Source organism: Larus michahellis, chromosome 2, assembly GCF_964199755.1.
Source record: "Larus michahellis chromosome 2, bLarMic1.1, whole genome shotgun sequence".
Classification (NCBI taxonomy): domain Eukaryota; kingdom Metazoa; phylum Chordata; class Aves; order Charadriiformes; family Laridae; genus Larus; species Larus michahellis.
Window position 1 is genome coordinate 74,180,513 of NC_133897.1, and position 19,773 is coordinate 74,200,285.

The 19,773-nt window shown below is 39.6% G+C and overlaps 1 protein-coding gene across 10 annotated transcripts in view; it reads right to left on the reverse strand.

Moving 5' to 3' along the window:
* The window catches only part of HIVEP1 (HIVEP zinc finger 1), a 134,460-nt gene that overhangs the window by 13,876 nt on the left and 100,811 nt on the right, over positions 1-19,773 (reverse strand). For all 10 annotated transcript variants that reach the window (XR_012585601.1, XM_074575941.1, XM_074575942.1 and 7 more), the window contains 4 exons: positions 13,994-14,127; positions 12,448-12,623; positions 10,315-10,419; positions 437-942 (listed from right to left, as the gene is read on the reverse strand). Coding sequence is in view for 9 of the 10 variants with exons in the window: in XM_074575941.1 (XP_074432042.1) it covers positions 437-942; positions 10,315-10,419; positions 12,448-12,623; positions 13,994-14,127 (921 nt within the window). In the remaining variant the exon portion in view is untranslated. The remainder of the gene's footprint in view (positions 1-436; positions 943-10,314; positions 10,420-12,447; positions 12,624-13,993; positions 14,128-19,773) is intronic.

Consider the following 19,773-nt stretch of genomic DNA (forward strand, 5'->3'; position numbering starts at 1 on the left):
ATTAATTTCCCTTGGGAATTACCAACGATTCTATCGTCATATTTCAGAGTAAAATGGCTTCTCAATCCTATCACTTTCCTCTGAAAACTTCATAACCACCACCATATGTTCATTCAGCATATCTGTTATATCCCTTCTTATTTGAAATACAATCTACCAGCTCCAAACTTCAGCTGAAATGACCATACTACAATTAATCCTTTCAGGGAGACTACAATCAAAACTAAGAGTTTGACAGTGTTCCTACATCATCGTTGTTTCTAGAGTCCTACACATCTGTGCTTCGTTTACTGTCAACTCTCTTAACGACTGATCAGACAACAACTCTAAGAATGAAGGGAAGGGCAAACATTTTGATCTTTGAAAAATCTCCAAAAAGATCTTTAGAAGGAGGATTTAAAATCCCGCTCTCTCCCCCGGAGTCAGACACTCCTACCTTTGCAAGAGCTGCAGTTGATAGTAAGGAGTGGCCCAAGGCTACTTCTGGATCGGGGTAGTCCACAGACATCTGGCGACCTGGAGATGTAGGAGCAACATCCCCAGCACTGTGGGGACCCGCTCCTCTCTCCTGGGCTTTATCCTCATGTGCTTCCTGATGGGTGAATTCTGCTGGTGACCTGGAGGTCCTGCTAACCGACTGGACTGCGCTAAGGACGGTCATCTTCGTCAGCAGCGCTTTTGGCAGACCATCCATAGAGTCCGTGTGAACCCCAGAAAAACAGTCTGGAAGCCTGATGTCTTCATCAGCACCAGGGGTGTCCTGCAGGCCATGTCGAGAGGGGTGATGCTGGGGGCTGGCCGTCACCGAGGGAGTTGTGGATAGGACTGACTCAGCCTGACTGTCTTCATCATCGTCTTCATTGTCATTTTCATCTTCATCCGCACCATCAGACTCCTCCACATCATATCCTGACCGGTCATAGCCAAATCTTTGCTTCTCACCTGCAAAAGTGGGAATGAGAAGGTAAGCCGATGGAGGTCCTGGACTAATTGGGAGAGGAGGTGGGAGGCAGGAATTAGAAACACCAAAACCACGTCATGTGCATTTTTCAGTCACATTCGATTGCATTAAAGGAACAGGGAAGATATTAATTTTTTGTTGTATTTTCTAGGGTACATACTTAATTATACAGCTACACAATCGTTCACTTTCTGCTTCCGTGTTGTTTTTAACCTTCTGGATTTGGCTGTTTTCTTTAAATCCATTTATAACCGTTTGCTCAAAGTCACCCTTCACTCTTTTGCCTGGGGAGAAGTGAGCAGATTCCTGGTTCATTAAGTTCCCAGTGACGACATACGAAGCTGGCCTGCCAACCTGAGCGGTGGGATATTCTCTAGCTGGTTCTGACTCATAAGTGGGTGTCCTTGTACCTAATATGAATCACTGCTGCAAAGGTTTTTGAAGGATGCAAACAGAAAGACTGGAGGCTGTTAGTCAGGAATCTGTCTCGTTAACAGGCAAAAGAGACCAAAATTAGACCTTAGCAGATTTCTTCACTTTGCTCCTGTTTTGAAAGGTGTCCTAGGAGGCAAGAAAGCCCTAATCCTATCAAAACTTACCTATGCGTGAAACTTTGCTCGCATGACGAAGCCCTCCTGATTTCAAGTCTTAAAGCCAAACTGCTGTCTAGTGGTAAATTTCTCTACAAAACACAGCTCTACTGTAGCTTTTCACCTTCTTTTATATCATAACTTGGAAAGAAAGAATCCTCTTTAGTAAAGAGACAGAAAATCCCATCTGCTGTATCTGATTCCAAGCCAGACTGTCTGGGATCGTATTTTATAAAAGACAAAACGCTTTGAATGCACTAATATTTTATATTCGATTAAAGGTCTGTCTGCTGAGCTGTCCAAAAAAAATATCACCATAAAAATCATTTGGCTCTGCAAAAGCAATAATGGTTGCTTAGTTAAAATCTCAGAGATCCTATTCTAGGGAAATCTACACAGCAACTTACCATCAAACTGAACGATTCTGAAAAAAAATCAGACCCTTAAAAGAATTTGAGTGTATTATCAATACCTTAGGCTGCTACGTTACCAAAACCAAAATACACATCTTGAACTCCAGGTAAAGTAAATGGGTTTAATTGAGCTACCTCTCAATAAGTAACTTACCATTATAAGCCTTTATGGTTTCAAATGAGCAATGCAATTAGGAACAAGACTAATAGCTTCTTTGAAAAAATCCCTCTATAATGATTTTGCCCCTCTTTGCCTGCACAGTAATTTGTACATTAACTAAATATGGAAACTGTACGTTTTCTACATTTACTACAGCAGGCCTGAAACTGAAATGTTATTAAAAGTACCCCAGATCCTCCAGGTCATTGGAACGATGCTAACAAAAATATTTTTTTGAATTTTAAATAGTCTTCATTTATAATTCTCATCTACAGACAAAGCTGTTCAAAAAAGAAAATACATTTTAGTGGAAAAATTAATTTGTTATGGTCCATTCCAAAAATATGGCAAGTAGGATTGTTGAAAATATTATTAACAAAGCCACATGGAGTTATGAAACATTTTTTTTCTCTATACTTCAGTCATTTCTCTTCTTCACATGGTGTTTCTTCATTATTAATTTGCAAAGCAAACACATCTAAAATGTTAGAACCTCTACATATGTTTGATTTCTGAATGGAAATAATTTCCCTCAATGCCTCTTTAACAGATCTCAAAGACTTCTCTATGCGTTACATCTAAAGGGTGACCCATACATTTCCTGCAACTCTCTAAATAATGTATGGGGGCACTGCAAAATCTTGGATTTTGGTCCGGACTTCCTCTTAACTTTGGTGTCTTTACCAACGTCACACAACTATTCTCTGGCAAATCCTACTGTTTCTTTTCTTTTTATTCCCTCTCTCCACATGAATCACGTTTTCTGTGAAAGTTGATGCCAATCACCAATGACTGTCTCCACTGGCAAGAGAACTACCTGAAGTGATTAGACTGACTCGTCACGTTTGTAAAGCAAGGAAAACATACGCTTAAACAATGCCCTGGTTTAAAATAAGAAACTATCTTTTTCCAGATGAACATTTAAAAACTCTACAGGATTTACTAGCAAATGCTGCTTATGTAGAAATCTGCATACATCTCGGCTTTCTAGAATAAAACCATGGAAAGGGAAAGGGGAACCGTGTGCGGGACACAGATTCCTTACATGCAGGACTCCGTGGGATATCATTTCCCTCTATTGTTTCCCTGTTTACCTCCACCCTTTGTGTACTTGCCAGCTTCTATTTAAGTGTGGTTACCTGGAGCCAGAGCCTGCAGCGTAGGCGAGGTGACAGCGATGAATGTGGTTCCCTTACTCCCACACCGCTTCGAAACATCAGATTTAAAAAAAAAAACCCATTCCTAACTCACTTGCTCTGGCAATGCATGAAGGAACGCTCTGCTCTGGCTTTTTTACCTGTGTGCGTGTTTGCTGAAACAACAGGTGCAGAAACTTTTGTAATTAGTGTTCCGCTTAAGCACTGCTGTAAATCAGTGGCGTTGCGAGAGGGCCCGATGCTGGAGTTTTAAGCGGTGGAAGACCCGGGCAGGTTACGGGTCTTCTCCGAATGAGGCATCGAGCTGAGGCTGTGGCCACTCCTTCTGCTGAAAGACTCTTTTTCAAGCACTGTCTCGTTAACCAAGTAGTATTGGCCCCCATCCACTTTAGTAATGGTACACTGCCTACTAAAGTTCCCTTGCAGTTTTAATTGGGGAAAAATTAATTCTTCGCTTCCTATCTTAAACTATGCACAATTATAACCATATGCTTATGTAGCTCATATATATATATAACTACAACTGACTCAATTTCCAAGGGGAACAAAATGACTTCTGTGTTTAACTTTGTGTGAGGTTGTAAAGCAGTGTGGGATATTTTTGAATGAAGGATGTGTCATAAATTTAAAGGCCGCTGGCATATGGGGAAATGGCTTTTGGCATGAAAGTTCACAGTTGTTTTTTTAAAAAAAAGGAAACAGGAAAACAGTTTCACATTATTAAGTGAAGACTGTTCTGCTTTATGAAAGCTACTTCTCTTTCAAATTTGTAACTTTCACCATTTTACAAGACCGCCTCATTCTTTGATAAAGAGTGTTTTTGGAAGAGTAGGGAATGTCTCTCATCCTCTGTCAACTGTTGCAATCTGTTCTTTTAAACCCCTTCTTTCTTCTTCCTGGACTTCACAGGAGAAAGGGAAACTTTTGGCTACAGACATGAGCTCTGCAAAAATTAGGAACAGCTGGAAATAAAGGTATAATAGAAATGCGGACACGACATGCCAGCTATAATCATATTTAATAAAATTGAGTTTTTAATCCTAGGTATCGAAGTAAGTGTTATACAAATCATGGGCAAAACTCATCTTAGTCCGTCATTTATTTTGTTGCCAGTCCTCAGTTAGTTCACCAGCTCTGTATTGTGTCTGTGGTGTTGGTGAGCTTGTTGGCTAAGGCCCTGCTATACTGACATTTTACCTCAAAGCGGGGGAAAGAAAAAGCTTCAAGTTCTTTAGCACAATAGCATTAGCTGGACTTATCAGCATCCTAATATGTCCATTAGTGAGTGAAGCGCCTGGGGCTTGTAAGTCCACAAACTGCTTTTTCCAGTTGTGATGCTATGAACTCGGTAACTGAAATAGGTCTCTCTACGTACTTTATTTTAAAAGCTTTTTTCCTACAGGAATCCTTACTGTACATGATTTTAACAACGGTTATCTAATTATCGTCATACTGCAAAGCACTGTCGGCTTTTGACTTTCATTCCTAAGGATATGGAAAATAATAAAATAAAACTAACCAAGAAAGTAAGAGTAACCTCTGCTTCTTTGAAGCAATTATTTACACCTAAGCTTTCCTGGGTAACCTGTACATTGTAAATCAACACTAGCATTAGCAAGGTTCTTCAGAATCTCAACTTACGACTTTTAACTGTGATATTATCACCACTTAGTCCATCACATGACCTGACTTATCAGACCCCGCTACAGACTTAGCAATTTCTGCACCACATCCAGGGATCAAGTTCAACGGCTTAAAACTTAATCATATTTGTTTATAACTGAATCATATGTAGGTAGATTTTCACATAAAGAGCAAAATGTTAATTTTCATTCTTTCATTGGCAGGAAGATAAGAAAGAACTGAAAATGTAAGTCCAGACTGCTGAAGTTTTACACGTTCCTAAGCAAATGGACAGTTACACAGATAACTATGGGTATCACTATTAGCTCTTATACAGATTAAAGACATAGCTTACTAAGTATCTGTTGGTCTGTTCACTATCCCCATTTAAATTTTTATTTACTAAATTTATTGGGTTTTAGCACCTGAGTAATTGAAAGCAGCGTTTATGACCTCAAACTGCGGAAGCATCTTCAGTTATGGATTACTATCTACATAAAAGCATTTAATACTAAAGTGTCTGTTCTATATTATTTATTCTCCATCAAACTCAAGAAAAAAACTCAACCATACAGAGCAACAAAGGCAGAAATATATTTTTTAGTCTGTCATCATGTTAGCATAAACTTGAAAGTAATCAAGTCATCAATGCACTATTTTTCTCAACAATTACAAACTTAGACTTGCCTTTTTTACCTGTTGTATTAGTCTTACAACAGACCGTTCCACAACCATTTAAACAAATTTTAAAAAGTAAGGATAAACATAGTACTGTGAAACAACACTAGCATCTATACCCAAACGTGCCCTCTCCTTGTCTTTCTAAGTCTGCTCATAGGCTTTACTTGACTGATTTCAGTCACGCTTCAGCTACTGTCCACTGCTCATCACCATCAAACAGGACTCACAGTGACCTCTACTGGGTTAAATTCAGACTGGTAATAGCCAGTGCTCCTCAGAAACGAGAAAAAACAACTGTGGGATTTCGACTTTCATTCCTGAGAGTATGGTAAGTAGCAAAACAAAACTAACAACAAAAGCAAGAGTAACCGCCGCTTCTTTGAAGAGATTTTTTTTTTTTTACACCTAAGCCTTCCTGGACAACCTGTACATTGTAAATCAAGCATTAGCAACTAGCATTAGCAACTTTATTCCCAGGCTGTAGGTGCAGGGCTCCAGCATGCTTAATGTACATCTAGTTGAAGATCAGACACTGGCAGTAAAAAAAAAAAAGAAAAGAATTAAAAAATATTTTGCATAAGTTATACCGAAGCAGTCTTCCATTCTATTTGCAAATGGAGGATATTATTGCAAGGATTTTCATTTATTTTCACTCCAAAAATGTAGGTGCAGTGAAAACACACACAGACTGAGTCATGATTAAGCTAATGAAGAGCCATGGAAACTCACTTAAGATCTACTATAAGTTAATATACAGCTAATTAACTTTGAACCATTGTATCTTCAGAAGGGTTTATTTAATACCGGAGAAAATGAGAGTGTGTTTTTTTTTTTTTTAAATATATATGTGTGTGTGTGCATATATATATATAAATACATATCTGAAACTTACAATTAGGTCTTTTCACTGGTAAAGTAATGAATATTTTCAGATAAAATTTCTCTGCAGAGACCATTTAAATAAGTCCTGCCCATCTACTGATTTCATTATTAAATAACTATCTTGTGCAAGTTTACTCAGGCGTACCATACCATTCATATATTAGCTTACATATGAAATATTACTGGTTTAAAGTTCATAACTGTTGTACTTTGAAGACAAATTATTGTTGTTTTTAAGACTGCATAGCAAAATGTTGGGTCAACATGGCCGAGGAGGATATCCCCAGTTGCAGTCTGTCACACTAAACAGTTCACCTCATCTGACAATTTAATTCAGATATTAACATTCCTTACATTGTAACCCTGTATTTTGGTGACAAGAACATTCCACAGAGCAGAAGATGAAAGATAAATGGATGAGGCAATGGTTTTGAATACAAAAAGCCATGCCAGAAAGTATTTACTAATACCCAAATGATGACAAGTCCAAATACAAAGAATACTATGTTAAAAGCTCTGATCACATGTAGTCTCAAGCTAGAGAGCATCTCTTTCTTTTTTTCCTAGGAGCTACAGCACAACAGAATTTCAGCTTCTCAGATTACTGAAAAACCACGCTCTGCGTGTGCATGGGCCTGCATTCAGGACTGTCCACAATTTTACAGTCCTTATTCAATCCTTGTGTACTATTAGTCTGTACTGCTCTCAGGTCAACGCTGACTTCTCATATGAATCTAAAAAATTATACATCCAAATAATTGTGTTTGCCTATGCTTTAAAAAAAATACATAAAAACAGAACCAGCAAATTCCTTAGTAAATGAAAGATTGGTGGCTGTTAACTTTCTGGCTAATTCTCCAATTCGAAGGCTGGTGGAAGACAAACAGCTTAGTTACTTTAAGCAAAAGTGTAGATGTTTTTATTGCCGTAAGAGTGATCAGTATTCCAAGCGTTTGGATAACAAATTAGTTACAGACTGACAGACAGACATTCTCTGGATCAGGAAACAGGCCAATCTCACACGGCCTACGGGAAGAAGAAAATTTCTTTCTGAGGTCGTAATTATTTCTTATCAGATTTTCTGCACCTTCCTCTACATCATCTCACATTGCCTTCCAGCTGAGGAAAGAGATGGGACTGGGCAGACCACTCTCTAAGAAAGAGGTCATTTTTAACCACCACGCAAGTCCTGGAGTGAAAAATGCATATGTTTTAAAGATGTCGTTTTTTAAAGCACCAAAAGGAAACCCGCCACAAACTCGCCAGAGGGAGGAGGGGCGAAAGGGCCGAAGATGTGCAGCTCAATACCCAAAGCCCATCACGTTTTCCTTCGTGGGTGACATACTGCTGGCAGGGCTGTCCCTAGAGGTGCTGCCCCAAATGTGAGCTCCACTGCGCTGCCCTGGGGAAAGGGCAGCTAAAGAGGTGGTCGACGCCACTTTGGTAACTGAGACTGCCTAGACACCTCAAAAAAAAATAATATATTCAATCACATTCAAATGTAGCCAAAAAATTAGCATGTACAGGATTTCAGAGAGGGCAGCAGAACCACCTACGTTTGAAAAACCAAGTATGCAAATACTTCACACTTTTTTTCCCCCCCTCCTGACTCTTTGCCTTAAAAATGGGCCAACAAGCAAGTTTCTGAATTATGATGAGAAATACTTCCAAGTGTAACTAGGTGAGCTGAGAGATGAAATTGCGTTTTTAAAGCGTACAGTTACTCATTGAATTTACATAGATAATTGTAAATGCACTCTGTTAGGCAGCAACGGGAGAGGCTGGACTGGTTTGGCTGCAGCAAGCATGTGTTTATCATGGGCCTAATTATCCTGCTTCTTGGATGGGACTTTTGGGCTGAGCTTTGTGCTCACAGCTGGTTTTGCTATGGGTACCTGAGCCAGATCATTTAGAGGAGATACGGATTTTATCACCAAGTTGCTTTTTGTTTTGGGGTTCTTAGTTAAAGAAAGAAGTGTTACCTGCTCTATTTTGAAAAAAAAACAACAACAAACCACCAAAATGACCCACCCAAAAAAACCCATTGCAGTCTTAAAATTAAATTTCTGGAAATGTTTCATGGATTATGTGGCAGATCCTGTTGAATGTTTGTCTTGCTTTCTTTCCAAAATAGGGTATTTATTTTCTTAAGTAATTACTGTGCTGAAACAAAGAACTTATTTCAGGGAATATATAATATATTTGTACTATGGTTACACACACCCATACACGTTATGTAAAAAAGACAGTGTCTGTCTCTCTCTCTCAATTAAGTAGTCTTAAAGCCAAAGAAAAAGCTATCTTTCAACAAACTTTTGAAATTGTTTACTTCTACTGGGTGTTACTGATAATTCTGTTAACATCTGAAACATTTCCCATTACATATAACCACAGAGGCTGATTTTAATGTATGCAATCAGGAATATCGATTTATCAATCAATAAAATGTTTTCAGTTCCTAGTAAAGGGAAGTACCTGTTCAGCTGTAGTTTATAAAATGAAATGAAATGCCGAAAGCTATAGAACGTTGCTTTAAAAAGTTGCAACGATTTTTCTGTCATGTGAAGGCTGAAAATGTTAATGAAAACTGTTCCTCTGTGAGAATAGGACAGTAATTTGTACTGCCGCTTATCTTCTGTGTTATTTATTTGCTACCTCAAATTGCGAAGGGGAACATGTTTTTTAGCTTACCAAAAAGGAATCTGTCGAAGAATGCCAAAAAAAAGGAAAATGCAGGTTTTCTTTGTACCTAGCGCACTACTGAATCATACCAGCTGAGTCATATTCCCAGCATTATTTAGAATTAGGTTCAAGCTGATTCGCTTATTCTGCTAGCGGATGTCATATGGGAGCAAGTGCATTCATCTTTCTTGCCCTTTACTGTTTAAATAAAGATCCCACTGCTTTCTTTTCTCAAAACCTCATCCGCAATCTAATAAACTATTCCACTGAAGGAAGAAAAATACAACAAGGCAAGGCAACAGGACTCTTCTCCCTGCTGAGAAACGGGAGGACGGAGAAAATGCCGCCACTGCTCGGAGACATGCCGAGATCTGAAAGAGAGTCCAAATGCGCAACCCTGTCCTCCATCTCACTGGGCCTGGGGCAGCTACATGTTTCTTATCAAGCTGAGCCAAACCCGCGTGAACCCGGTTTGTCCCTCTTTGACTGTCCTCCATCTCACCTCCTCTTCAGCGGAGCCACCTTGGGATGCGGGAAGTGCCAAATTCCAATTATTAGCAAATACATTCATTTTGATAACACTCTCATCACTAACGGAGAAGGAGAACAGGTCAAGCTGAAAAATGTTCATAATTTCTAAATGAGCTCTATCTGCTGATTTATGCCCAATTATTTGTGAAGGAGGACAGAACTCTACACTGGAAGATGATTAGCCTCCTCACAAAGCACTCAGCAATGTATTTGTGATTTGGGTGGCATGTTAATGATATAATTTTTATGAAATGCGCATCTCAAAACTTTGACAATTTCATGCACAACTATTTTGAAAGAAACACTACATTTGACTATATTTTTTCCTAGGCGAACAGCTGTTTTTCTGGTATTTTCAGTCTTCTTATATTTATCTGTGAAAATGATAAAGTTAAACTGCATAACACTTTGTGAAGAATTCAGCAGCAATTTATCTTTAGCATATGCTTGCCATTTCTTTTGGTGAAGGTTTTCCCAGTATTTCTTACGCCCTTGGACTAGCTTCTAAGATTTTTACCTCTGTATCTATTCCCCGTACAAGAATTTAAAAGCTTTGGAAAAGAAAAGGTAAGAAACTGGGATGACAAAATAAATACAAAAATGCAGTAAAGAAAAGAAGATTTTTATTTCTTACCGAATTCTTCTTCTCCATCCTGGTCATCTATTAAGCCTACCGAGACTCCCAAATCCATGCATTTCTTGCTATGTGCCTTTGACTTCATATGTTTTGTTAAATTTCCTTAAGAAAAAATGAAAAAAAATTACCTGCTCTGTGACTATATGAACACACACTCAACACGTCTATATCTTATTCAGCTACATTTATAACCAACTGTACAATTTGATTTCGTGCTTGATAGAACCTTGCCCCTCAATGCAAGCTGTCAAGGGCTGCGGCAGATTCACCATCCTGAACGCCACTAGCTCTCTGGCTACGTTTCATGAACTTCTTTATTGAGATAAAATAGAATAGGGTGGAAACCCTAGGTGATGATCTATTTTGCATTGGCGTAAAAGATCCCTTATTTGTTTATGGCAAAGTATAAAAAAGGCTGATCCAGTCTTCAAAGTCAGGTTGAAAGAAAACTACTGCGTGAAACTAAAGTTTCTATCTTGCAGCTCTTCTAGTATTTAACGGATTCTATTTTTAGTGTAATCATTTTCAATGCCAACCTAAACAAACAGATTAATTTTATTCAAAATCAGAGCAAGAACATATTCTATCTGAATCTCAAAAGCGAATGCATAACTGCTGAGAGGCCCCACAGGCTGCTCTCCCCTTCTCCTTTGAGAAAAAAAATTATGACGAATATAATCAAGAAAAGGTTAAGAGTAGATCAGACATCTGTGAATGACGGTATTTGTGAAATGTATATTATTACAAGTAACTGCTCGCTTACTTAAATTTCCTATTGTCTCTCAAAAACCTGTTTCTTTGAGGCATTCAAATGGAAGAAATTACAATGGGTGAAATGGTGACTTTTCTATAGTTATGGAGTACTTCATTCCTGCTTCGAAATAAAGCCAGGAGTTCACCCCAAATTTTGAAATAATTGTTATGAAGCTACATGACTATACTGACTCACAAATAGCAAATTCCCCAGCTGTACATACTACATGAAACCACACTGTCCTCTCATGAAGGGTGGTTTACCAAACGTCAAGCACCCAACTGTGTGACTGACTCTGCCAGCAGTAATGGCAGCGGTCGGGCATAGCAACTGCAGAAGAGGAAGCAAATACAAGCATCTGCCACAACTGAAACCGAGGAGAATTTCAAACGGGCAGCACTTAATTCCTTGGACTTGGCCAGCACGCCTACTCTGCAAAAACCACAATCGGGATTTACTGGGTTCACACTCCGGCCTTTCATCTTAAAGGCAACATGACGACCCGGCGTGCCAGGATGCAGCGATAGGTTATGACACATCTAAAGACTCCCCATCCCACTTTCTGCAGCACTGGGTTATTTCTGGTGTCGAGCAGTCTCAAACCCACTAAAAATACAAATGTTTCTGAGGTTACAGCTGGGGGGATTATTGCTAAATTATGTTCAAAGCCAAGAAAAATTTTACTGCATATAATTTTCTTGCTGAAAGTATTTTGGCTGTGAACTTTTCCTGTCTGTTTCACTTATTTTGAATCCTGGACCTACCACTGTTTAATATACTGGCTGCTTAAACTAGGATGCATTTCAGTATCTGGTGTAACAGGTTTTGAAAAGTAGGGGTCCATCTTTGGGTGTCAGAAGGTCAAGTGGAGAGTGAACCTTGTCCTTCAAGGGTATAAAAAATATTTTAATAAGGTAATTTAATACAGGCCTATTTTTTTTTCCCAGAGCAATTTGTTGAGTGCTAATAGGAGTATTAATATATACGTCAATGTCATACCTCAAAAAGATCACTGCTGGGGACTTAAAATTCTGTGTTCCCATCCCAACCTAGGATGAGCAGCTAACCAGCTCACCTCACCTAACTTTAATCATACTCCCATATGATTTCCCTCTTCCGCTCCAATTTCTCACCCACTGTGGCATGCCACATAGTTGCCACATTCATATAAAGATGTGATTATCTGAATAAACATATAGAAGACAGAGGAAAAAGAAGGAAATCAGAAACTACAAATATTTGAAACATGAGACAATAAAACTCCACAGAGAGGCAACTTCTTTAGCTTATGAACAGCCAAGCGTGAAAAGAAAAGAATTATACTTCAAAGTAGAAAGAAAAAAATGGGGAAAAGGCACACTGAAATGTGCTTCTACCTTTAGTTTTGAAGGAAAAGTTGCAGTAATTGCAATGGTAAGGACGGACATCGGTGTGTGTGCGAATATGCTTCTTCAGCATGCTGGGCTTCTTGCAACGTATTCCACATTCTTCACAGATGTACTTCCCTCTCCCTCTCCCCCGAACATACACATAGTCTTCATTTGATTTGTACCTAGTAACAGTACCGTAAGAGTAAGGCAATTAGTTGTAAAGGGAAAATGATTCTCGTTAGAAACCATAATCTGCCAGAATTTTTAAAATTATATTTAAAAACGAATGGCTGACAAAACCAATCATGCTCTTTTTCTGCTCAACTTATGCAATTTATTTGTTCATCTCACATCTAGATTTTTCAGTAGGTAATCATAGACCTGTTTAAGAAAAACGGTACATCTTTTTTAATAAAGGTACCATTTGACACTAAACATATTTCAAATTTCCTCTTCACAACACAGGAACATACTTTTTAAAAGCATCAGTTCTTGGAAGCGGGTCTGGGCACTGTGAGGAGGCTTTAAAAGAGCATCTTTGAGGCTCTGCGTTGGATGCAGAAAAGGAGCAACATCCGTTACGACAATGGGAAAGTCTTTAAAATTCCCTATCAATGTGCTCTGGACTCTCAGCCTACTGGGATTGCCTCTAGATAGAAAAAGTCATTCAGATTCAACTACACCCTTCAAATCTCTGCTAGAGGATGCCAAAGGTTGTGCTTTAGCTTTTGTCACCTGGCCCCTGCAACGTTTGGATCTGAGCAGAGACACGTAGCAGTGTTTTACCTGGGCAGCTGGTAATGGCTTAACTGCTGGCCTAGACTGGATTCGAACTGGGAAACAATAAATGGAAAGCCCTAGAGCCAGCCATCAATTACAGGAATAATAAAATATGCACCATTTGTGCTCAAAATTTTTAGAAGTGTCACTGGCACTTTTCTACTAAAAAAAAAAATCTGTTTTATAAGACGTTGTACATGGCACAACACTGTGGCTAAAGCAACTGTTATTCATATCAGGCAATCGATTTAATGAATTACAGTGCAGGGACGAGGACTCTCAGTAAATATTTCCATGGCGTTTTTCACATCAGGAGTTCTCCAATCTGTGTATGCCACAGCGAACTGCCAGAGACTGTACCGCAGTCTGCTGCTTAGCCCCTGGACTATATCCTCTCTGGCTACAATTATACAACCTTATTGCAGAATAGGTATTATTTATCACTTAAGAGAAATATAGGAAAAGAATTTACATCTATGTCTGTATCTATCTGCCTTTACTGCTGATTAATGTTCGTCCTTTGGAAAAAAAAAAAAAAATGAATTGCACTGCCTACTGTTCTTTATTTCACTGCCCCCCCGGGTAACCCTCATGGCTCCATGCTTCTGATAACTTTCCATTTTTCTTGGAAACATAAACCAACATCCACAGACCACAGTATGGGAACTTTTGTTTAAAATAAATCAAGCAGGAAGCAACATCTCTGCAAAGTCTAGAATCAAGGAAAAAATATCTTCGGAGCGATATCTAGTATACAAAGTACAATACTTGCCCTCCATCAAATATTTTAATTCTCCTTGGTTCAGTTTTGACAAAGGAGTTTTCTTTATCATGCTCAGTGCTTGATTCAGAGTTTTCCTTATTGCTGAATTCAGTTGCAGTCAATTTTTTTCTATTTAATGCTCGCTGAAAGAAAATGAGATACGCACATCATTAAAGTTAGTATCTTTCATATACCATTCAAACCTGCAAGTTACGATGAATAAAAGCAGCATAAAAGTCACAATTGTAATAACTAATTTAAAAAAAATGTTGAGATACATGAAATTAAATATCTTTTGCTAAACAACTTCTCTACTACGCATTGAATATTTGTGGACTGGCAAATTGAGATGGAGATTATGGCACTGTAGGAAACCAGGAGTGCTCTGACTCTACAGTAGGAGATGCCTCCTTCTTCTTCGGGGAAGGTGAAGGCGACATGTCTTAGCTCAGAGGTAGCCCTTCTACAGAGAAAAGATGCTTACAATGAAGCCCAATTGCTTCCTGAACAGCTCCAGTTTCGCCCATGCGACACGTGGACCATACAGATGGGGCTCTGCAGCTGTGCGACATGCTGCCCTCTCCGCATTCGACAAAAAGGGGAAAACTTCAGTGCACACTCAGTTATTCATGCTCCTTCCCCACTGCTCGAGTCCTGATGTTGCAATAGCCCATCCCAGCTCCAGCTGCCCGGTGTCTACCACAGCAGGGCAGGGGCGCTTCCCTGAGTGCTCTCCATCCCACGGCTGCAGGTGTGGGAACTGATTGCTCCCAATGTGGTGAGGTTTTTAACAGGGGCTCCAGAACCCTTCCGAGGCAGGGCTCCACACTTAATTCCCACCATCAGACCAAATTAGATGAACAAGCGTACCGGTTGTCTAGCAGAAGAAAACTATGTTTCTCCATTTCCCCTGATTATTAATTAAGGAACCTTTTTTTTTTATTTTAAAGGAGGACAAGGTCCCCCAACATTTGCCAATTAAAATCGACTCCTTCCAAGTCTAGGATATTTATAAAATGGGCAACAATGAAGCAATGATCCAATTAGCCAGCAATTATTGCTGCTGTATTTATAAACTGTTCTACCCACGTAGCTGGCACACTTACCACATTTGCTCATATTGATAAGTGAATAAAATGGTGAGAGAAAAAAAGTCTGGCCTTGTGTTTTCTACTCATTATAAAATTTAATGTTGTAAACTTGCGAATTCTTGGCAAGAGGAGTGACTTCATGGGCTGACTTAAAATGACTGATAAATTACACTGGTCATTACATATGTTGAAGGGTGACATCACTCTGGCACCCTGTCCTTGCCCAGAGTCCTCCACGTGGCTGCTGAGGAATTAACCGAGACCAGAGGAAAAGCATCTTGCTGTTCCATTCAAAGCCCTGGGAATCCACACAGCCTGCAAGCACTACTCCAATCCCTGCGCTTTCACGCAGCCCTCTGATTGATTCGGGCTGAATTTCCAAATCAACTGAGCAGTTCTACCAAAGCATACATGACAGCTCTGCCTGTGTGTAGGAAGAAAGAAATTTCACCCTGCATGTTTTAACAGCATTCACACAAGGTGAAAGGAGAAGATGTGCTGGATGAGAAATATCAGATGTGGAACTTACTCTCGTGAATTGCAACCCAACCATGTTGTAGTGCCTGTACATTACACCTGGCACATGAATTGCTTTTGTTTCCACTGCAAACAAAGAGTAACAAGGTGACATTTATAATTTAACGAGGGAAAGAGGAGTGGAAAATACTGAATATGTGCAATAAGTCCAAAACCACATAAATATTCCCAAAGCTGGAATAATGCAATCTTTAAGTGCCTGATCTTTCAAACTTAAATACTAAGTATTCTTTCCAGATTTAATATTCAAGAATGAAAAGACAAAGGCAAAAGATCCCAGAAATATTTGGCTCATGTTGTTATCCAAGCTATGGTGAAACTGCGTTATAATATATTGTATATTCACAAAAGCTCATAGAGTGCAAAAACTAACATAAGACCAAATACCTCTGGATTCTACACCCCCCCCCTTATTTTTAACACAAACGTTTATGTATAGAGATAAGATAGTCTAAAATAGGTGTTCAAATTACTATCTGCCTCCCACTGATGTACTTTAATTTACTAGTTATATGCTATTTTAGCAGTTGTTTCAGAGTCTTAAACATGCAAAACGCCGCTATCACAGAGATGCTCTAATAGGAACACCGAGTTTGTGTCACAAAAATCTACAGAAATGCTCACCGGTAATGAAAAAAAGCAGCCTTTTTAGTTTTTATGAAAAATTCCAAATTGATCCTGGATCCTCTGAAAATTTTAAAGACCAGCCAGGCTCTAAGGGCCACGGGTTTCTTGTGTGGAAATCCTTTAATGTACTTCACCCAAAGTCCCCCAAAAGCCACACATACTGGTGGAAAGGGTAGAAAAATGGCAGTGTTGTAAAAGGTTCCTCTCCATGATTACTTATGCCTTCCGTTTCTAACAGTCTTCTCTCTCCCATAGAGACAAGGATCATGATTCATTTCTACTTTACTCGTTTTGCTCCAATTTAACTCCACTGTCTTCAATTACTGGTATAAAACTAGAAAAAACCCTGCTCTTAGGGCTGCCCAGAGACCAGAGTTCAACAGATACTTCTGGTACTTTATAAAATCCCTTGGAAAAAAAAAAAAAAACATGCTCGCAGCCTGAATCATCAAAGTTATAAATTTCAGATTTTAATATTCATTAGACATTTTTCCCATTGGCACATAGCCACTCGAGGAAAATGTTTTTAATATCTTTAAACTTTTACTAGTTTACACATAAAAATCTTCTGCATTTAACTACTTTCCAGTGGTGAGCTGGACTGTTGTGGCATATCATCCAAGAAAGGAATGCTTTCCAGTTAGGACAAACTTTCCATTCTTCAGCCTTTTCTTGCCTGAAAATCTGGAACACTGCACACATTATGGATTCGCTTCAGAGAGGGAAGCCAAGATCAATGCGGGGGCTTATGAAAGGGCTCCTGATACACCACCAGTAATTTCAGGTTAGGAAAACTGGTGAAAAATAATAATAAATAAAATAAAACAATAAAATGTAAAGAGCAAGGAGATAAAATACTTAAAGGGTGGGTGTCAGGAGGATGGGGCCAGGCTCTTTTGAGTGGTGCTTAGTGACAGGACAAGGGGTAACGGGCACAAACTTGAACATAGGAAGTTCCACCTAAACATGAGGAGGAACTTCTTTACTTTGAGGGTGGCAGAGCACTGGAACAGGCTGCCCAGGGAGGTGGTGGAGCCTCCGTCTCTGGAGACATTCAAAACCCGCCTGGACACGTTCCTGTGCAACCTGCTCTAGGTGACCCTGCTCTGGCAGGGGGTTGGACTAGATGATCTCCAGAGGTCTCTTCCAACCCCTACCATTCTGCGATTCTGTGAAAATAAGCCCCTTCCATACAGGTGAACCTCCTGTTACTTTTTAACGTGTTATACTCATTCCAGGAGCTTCTTTCACAATAACATTTTGTGGTTTGTTCTCTGAATCACTGGAACGTGGCAACTTCAACCTATTGCCTCTGAGCAGCGAGTTGTGAAGAGCAAACAAAGTCCCGGGGTTCCTTGTTGTTTGCACTTTGTTCACATGTCTCTTCATTTCCCATGGCGTCTATTGTTGAAAGAACTGCCTTTTTTTTTTTTTTTTTGTGGCGGTGATTAGTAGCGGTTATGCAGCAGCATGAGATCTCTGTAAACACGACTCAGCTCTGGGGGCAAACCCAGGAACAGTTCAGGAAGTGGCTTTATTTTTTGGTGAGGAGATCGGCAGTTATAGCCCCACGAGCAGAATCAGCCAAATCACTCTGGAAAGGGCCACGTCTGCGAGAGAGGAGGTGAGGCATAAGAGTGCTGCTTTTTTGTTATTATTTATAAATTGGGTGACAGTAGCACTCAAAGCTCCCCGTCAGGTCAGAGTGAAAATGTGCAAACCACTTGAGCAAATACAATCCCCAGAGACTTGCCGCCTGAACTGTAGTACCCGAGGGAACTCAGGACCCTGCCATGCTTTTAAGCAGGAAATCAATAAATATTTTTTTGAGAATTATTTGCTAATCTGTTTGTTGGCTTTTTTGTTGGTTTGTTTTTTTTTTTTTCCAATGGAATATTAATTTCCAAAAGGACCTCCAATGTTCTCCATCCTCAGTCTCAGCCAGAAAAAACAGTAGAATCACTGGGCATGAACCGAATGAGGAATTTGAGATTTTGCTTTCTTTAAACATGGCTTCTCTGAAGAAGTTTCTGAGTTGGCACTGGTTATTCCATTACCAGCTCTAACTGGAGACTGGTAATACAGAGGTATATTGTAACGGTATCATCATCATCATCCTGGAAAGTGGCTGAAGCCCTGCTGCCTGAGTCATCAAAAGGGAAAGCAGACAAATTCTGGAGGTGTTAGGTCACATCAGGTCTTTGAAATTTTTAATTTCTGCCATCCTATACCTTGCTCGTACAATCTGAGACGCCAATTAAACTTTAATTGGTGCTTTCTCGCTGCACTTTCTTCCTTCATAATGGCTCGGAGTAAAACCTGTAAATCAGCCGCAAGCAGAGCTGAAGAACTCTTCATTTTCCCCGTGCTCGTGTGCTTCATTCAAAACATCAGCAAGAAAGACTGAAGAAAGATTAGTAACTGTGGTTCTTTTGTGGCAGAAGCACTGTAAATGTACCTGACAGCTGCCTATTACAGCATTTAAGTACTCCTGGAGTGTTTAAAAGGGTGCTGTCAAAATATTTTTTCAAAATATTATTATCCATTATTTATATTCTAAACAGAATTTGTTTGTAGACAAAATTTATTCTTCAAGAGGCACGCAGTAGCTTTGTTATCAGAGAATTTCTTCTAAAACACTGTTCTTTAAAAATAAAACAAACATGAGTCAATGACACGACTGATGTGAGACTTGCCTTAGAAAGAATTGTTCAACTGTGTACAATAAAACAAGCTAAATCTTCGAATCCTGGTGGTTTTTTTGTCGTTTTTTAAATTTAGCTCTATTTAAGGACAACATCTCATGAAGCGTATGAGGGAGCAGGCTGAAAAAGGTAATATGGGTTTAAACAAAGGCAGCATGCTAACGTGGAACCAACAACTCAAATCAGTTCTAGCGCTAACCCAAAGCCAGCAGCCTGTACGTACTTTCTGCCATGAAACACTACAGATAAAGTTTTGACCCCTGATATAAATGTTAGCAAAGCCTCCCACTGATTTCAGGAGGACCAGGTTTAACTCTAATGCTCTTTTGGCCTGACGGGTTTCAGCCTATTTTCCTGACCCCTCCTGTAATTCTGAAACTATTTCTTCCTTTTACACAGTTTCTCATCCTATTGCTCTTTTCCCCACCGACGACCCTATACCTCAGCAAAACATTTAGCAAACACAGAAAGACCCCAGGGTGACCGCTGACAGCAACAGCCTCTGTCACTCAACATCCACAGAAATACACCTCTTTTCCCAAGGCTGTGGTATGTCTCCTCTAGAGTGACTGCCGGCTCTACGGACCACGATTCCCAGCCTGATGCCTGGAAAGTTTCGCTGATGGCAGGCTGCAGGATTAGGACAAGTTACAATTGCTTTTACCCCCCCACCCTCCCTCCCAAAAAAGATTTCTATGTCCTGAAGGACTCTGGAGAAAGGGAGGTCCATGGCTAATGCCATTTTCGCCAGCTCCAAAGTTCAGCATCACACACACAGTGTACACAGCAAAGAGGAAAGAAGAGCATGAAACCGTGCGGTACCCTGAGG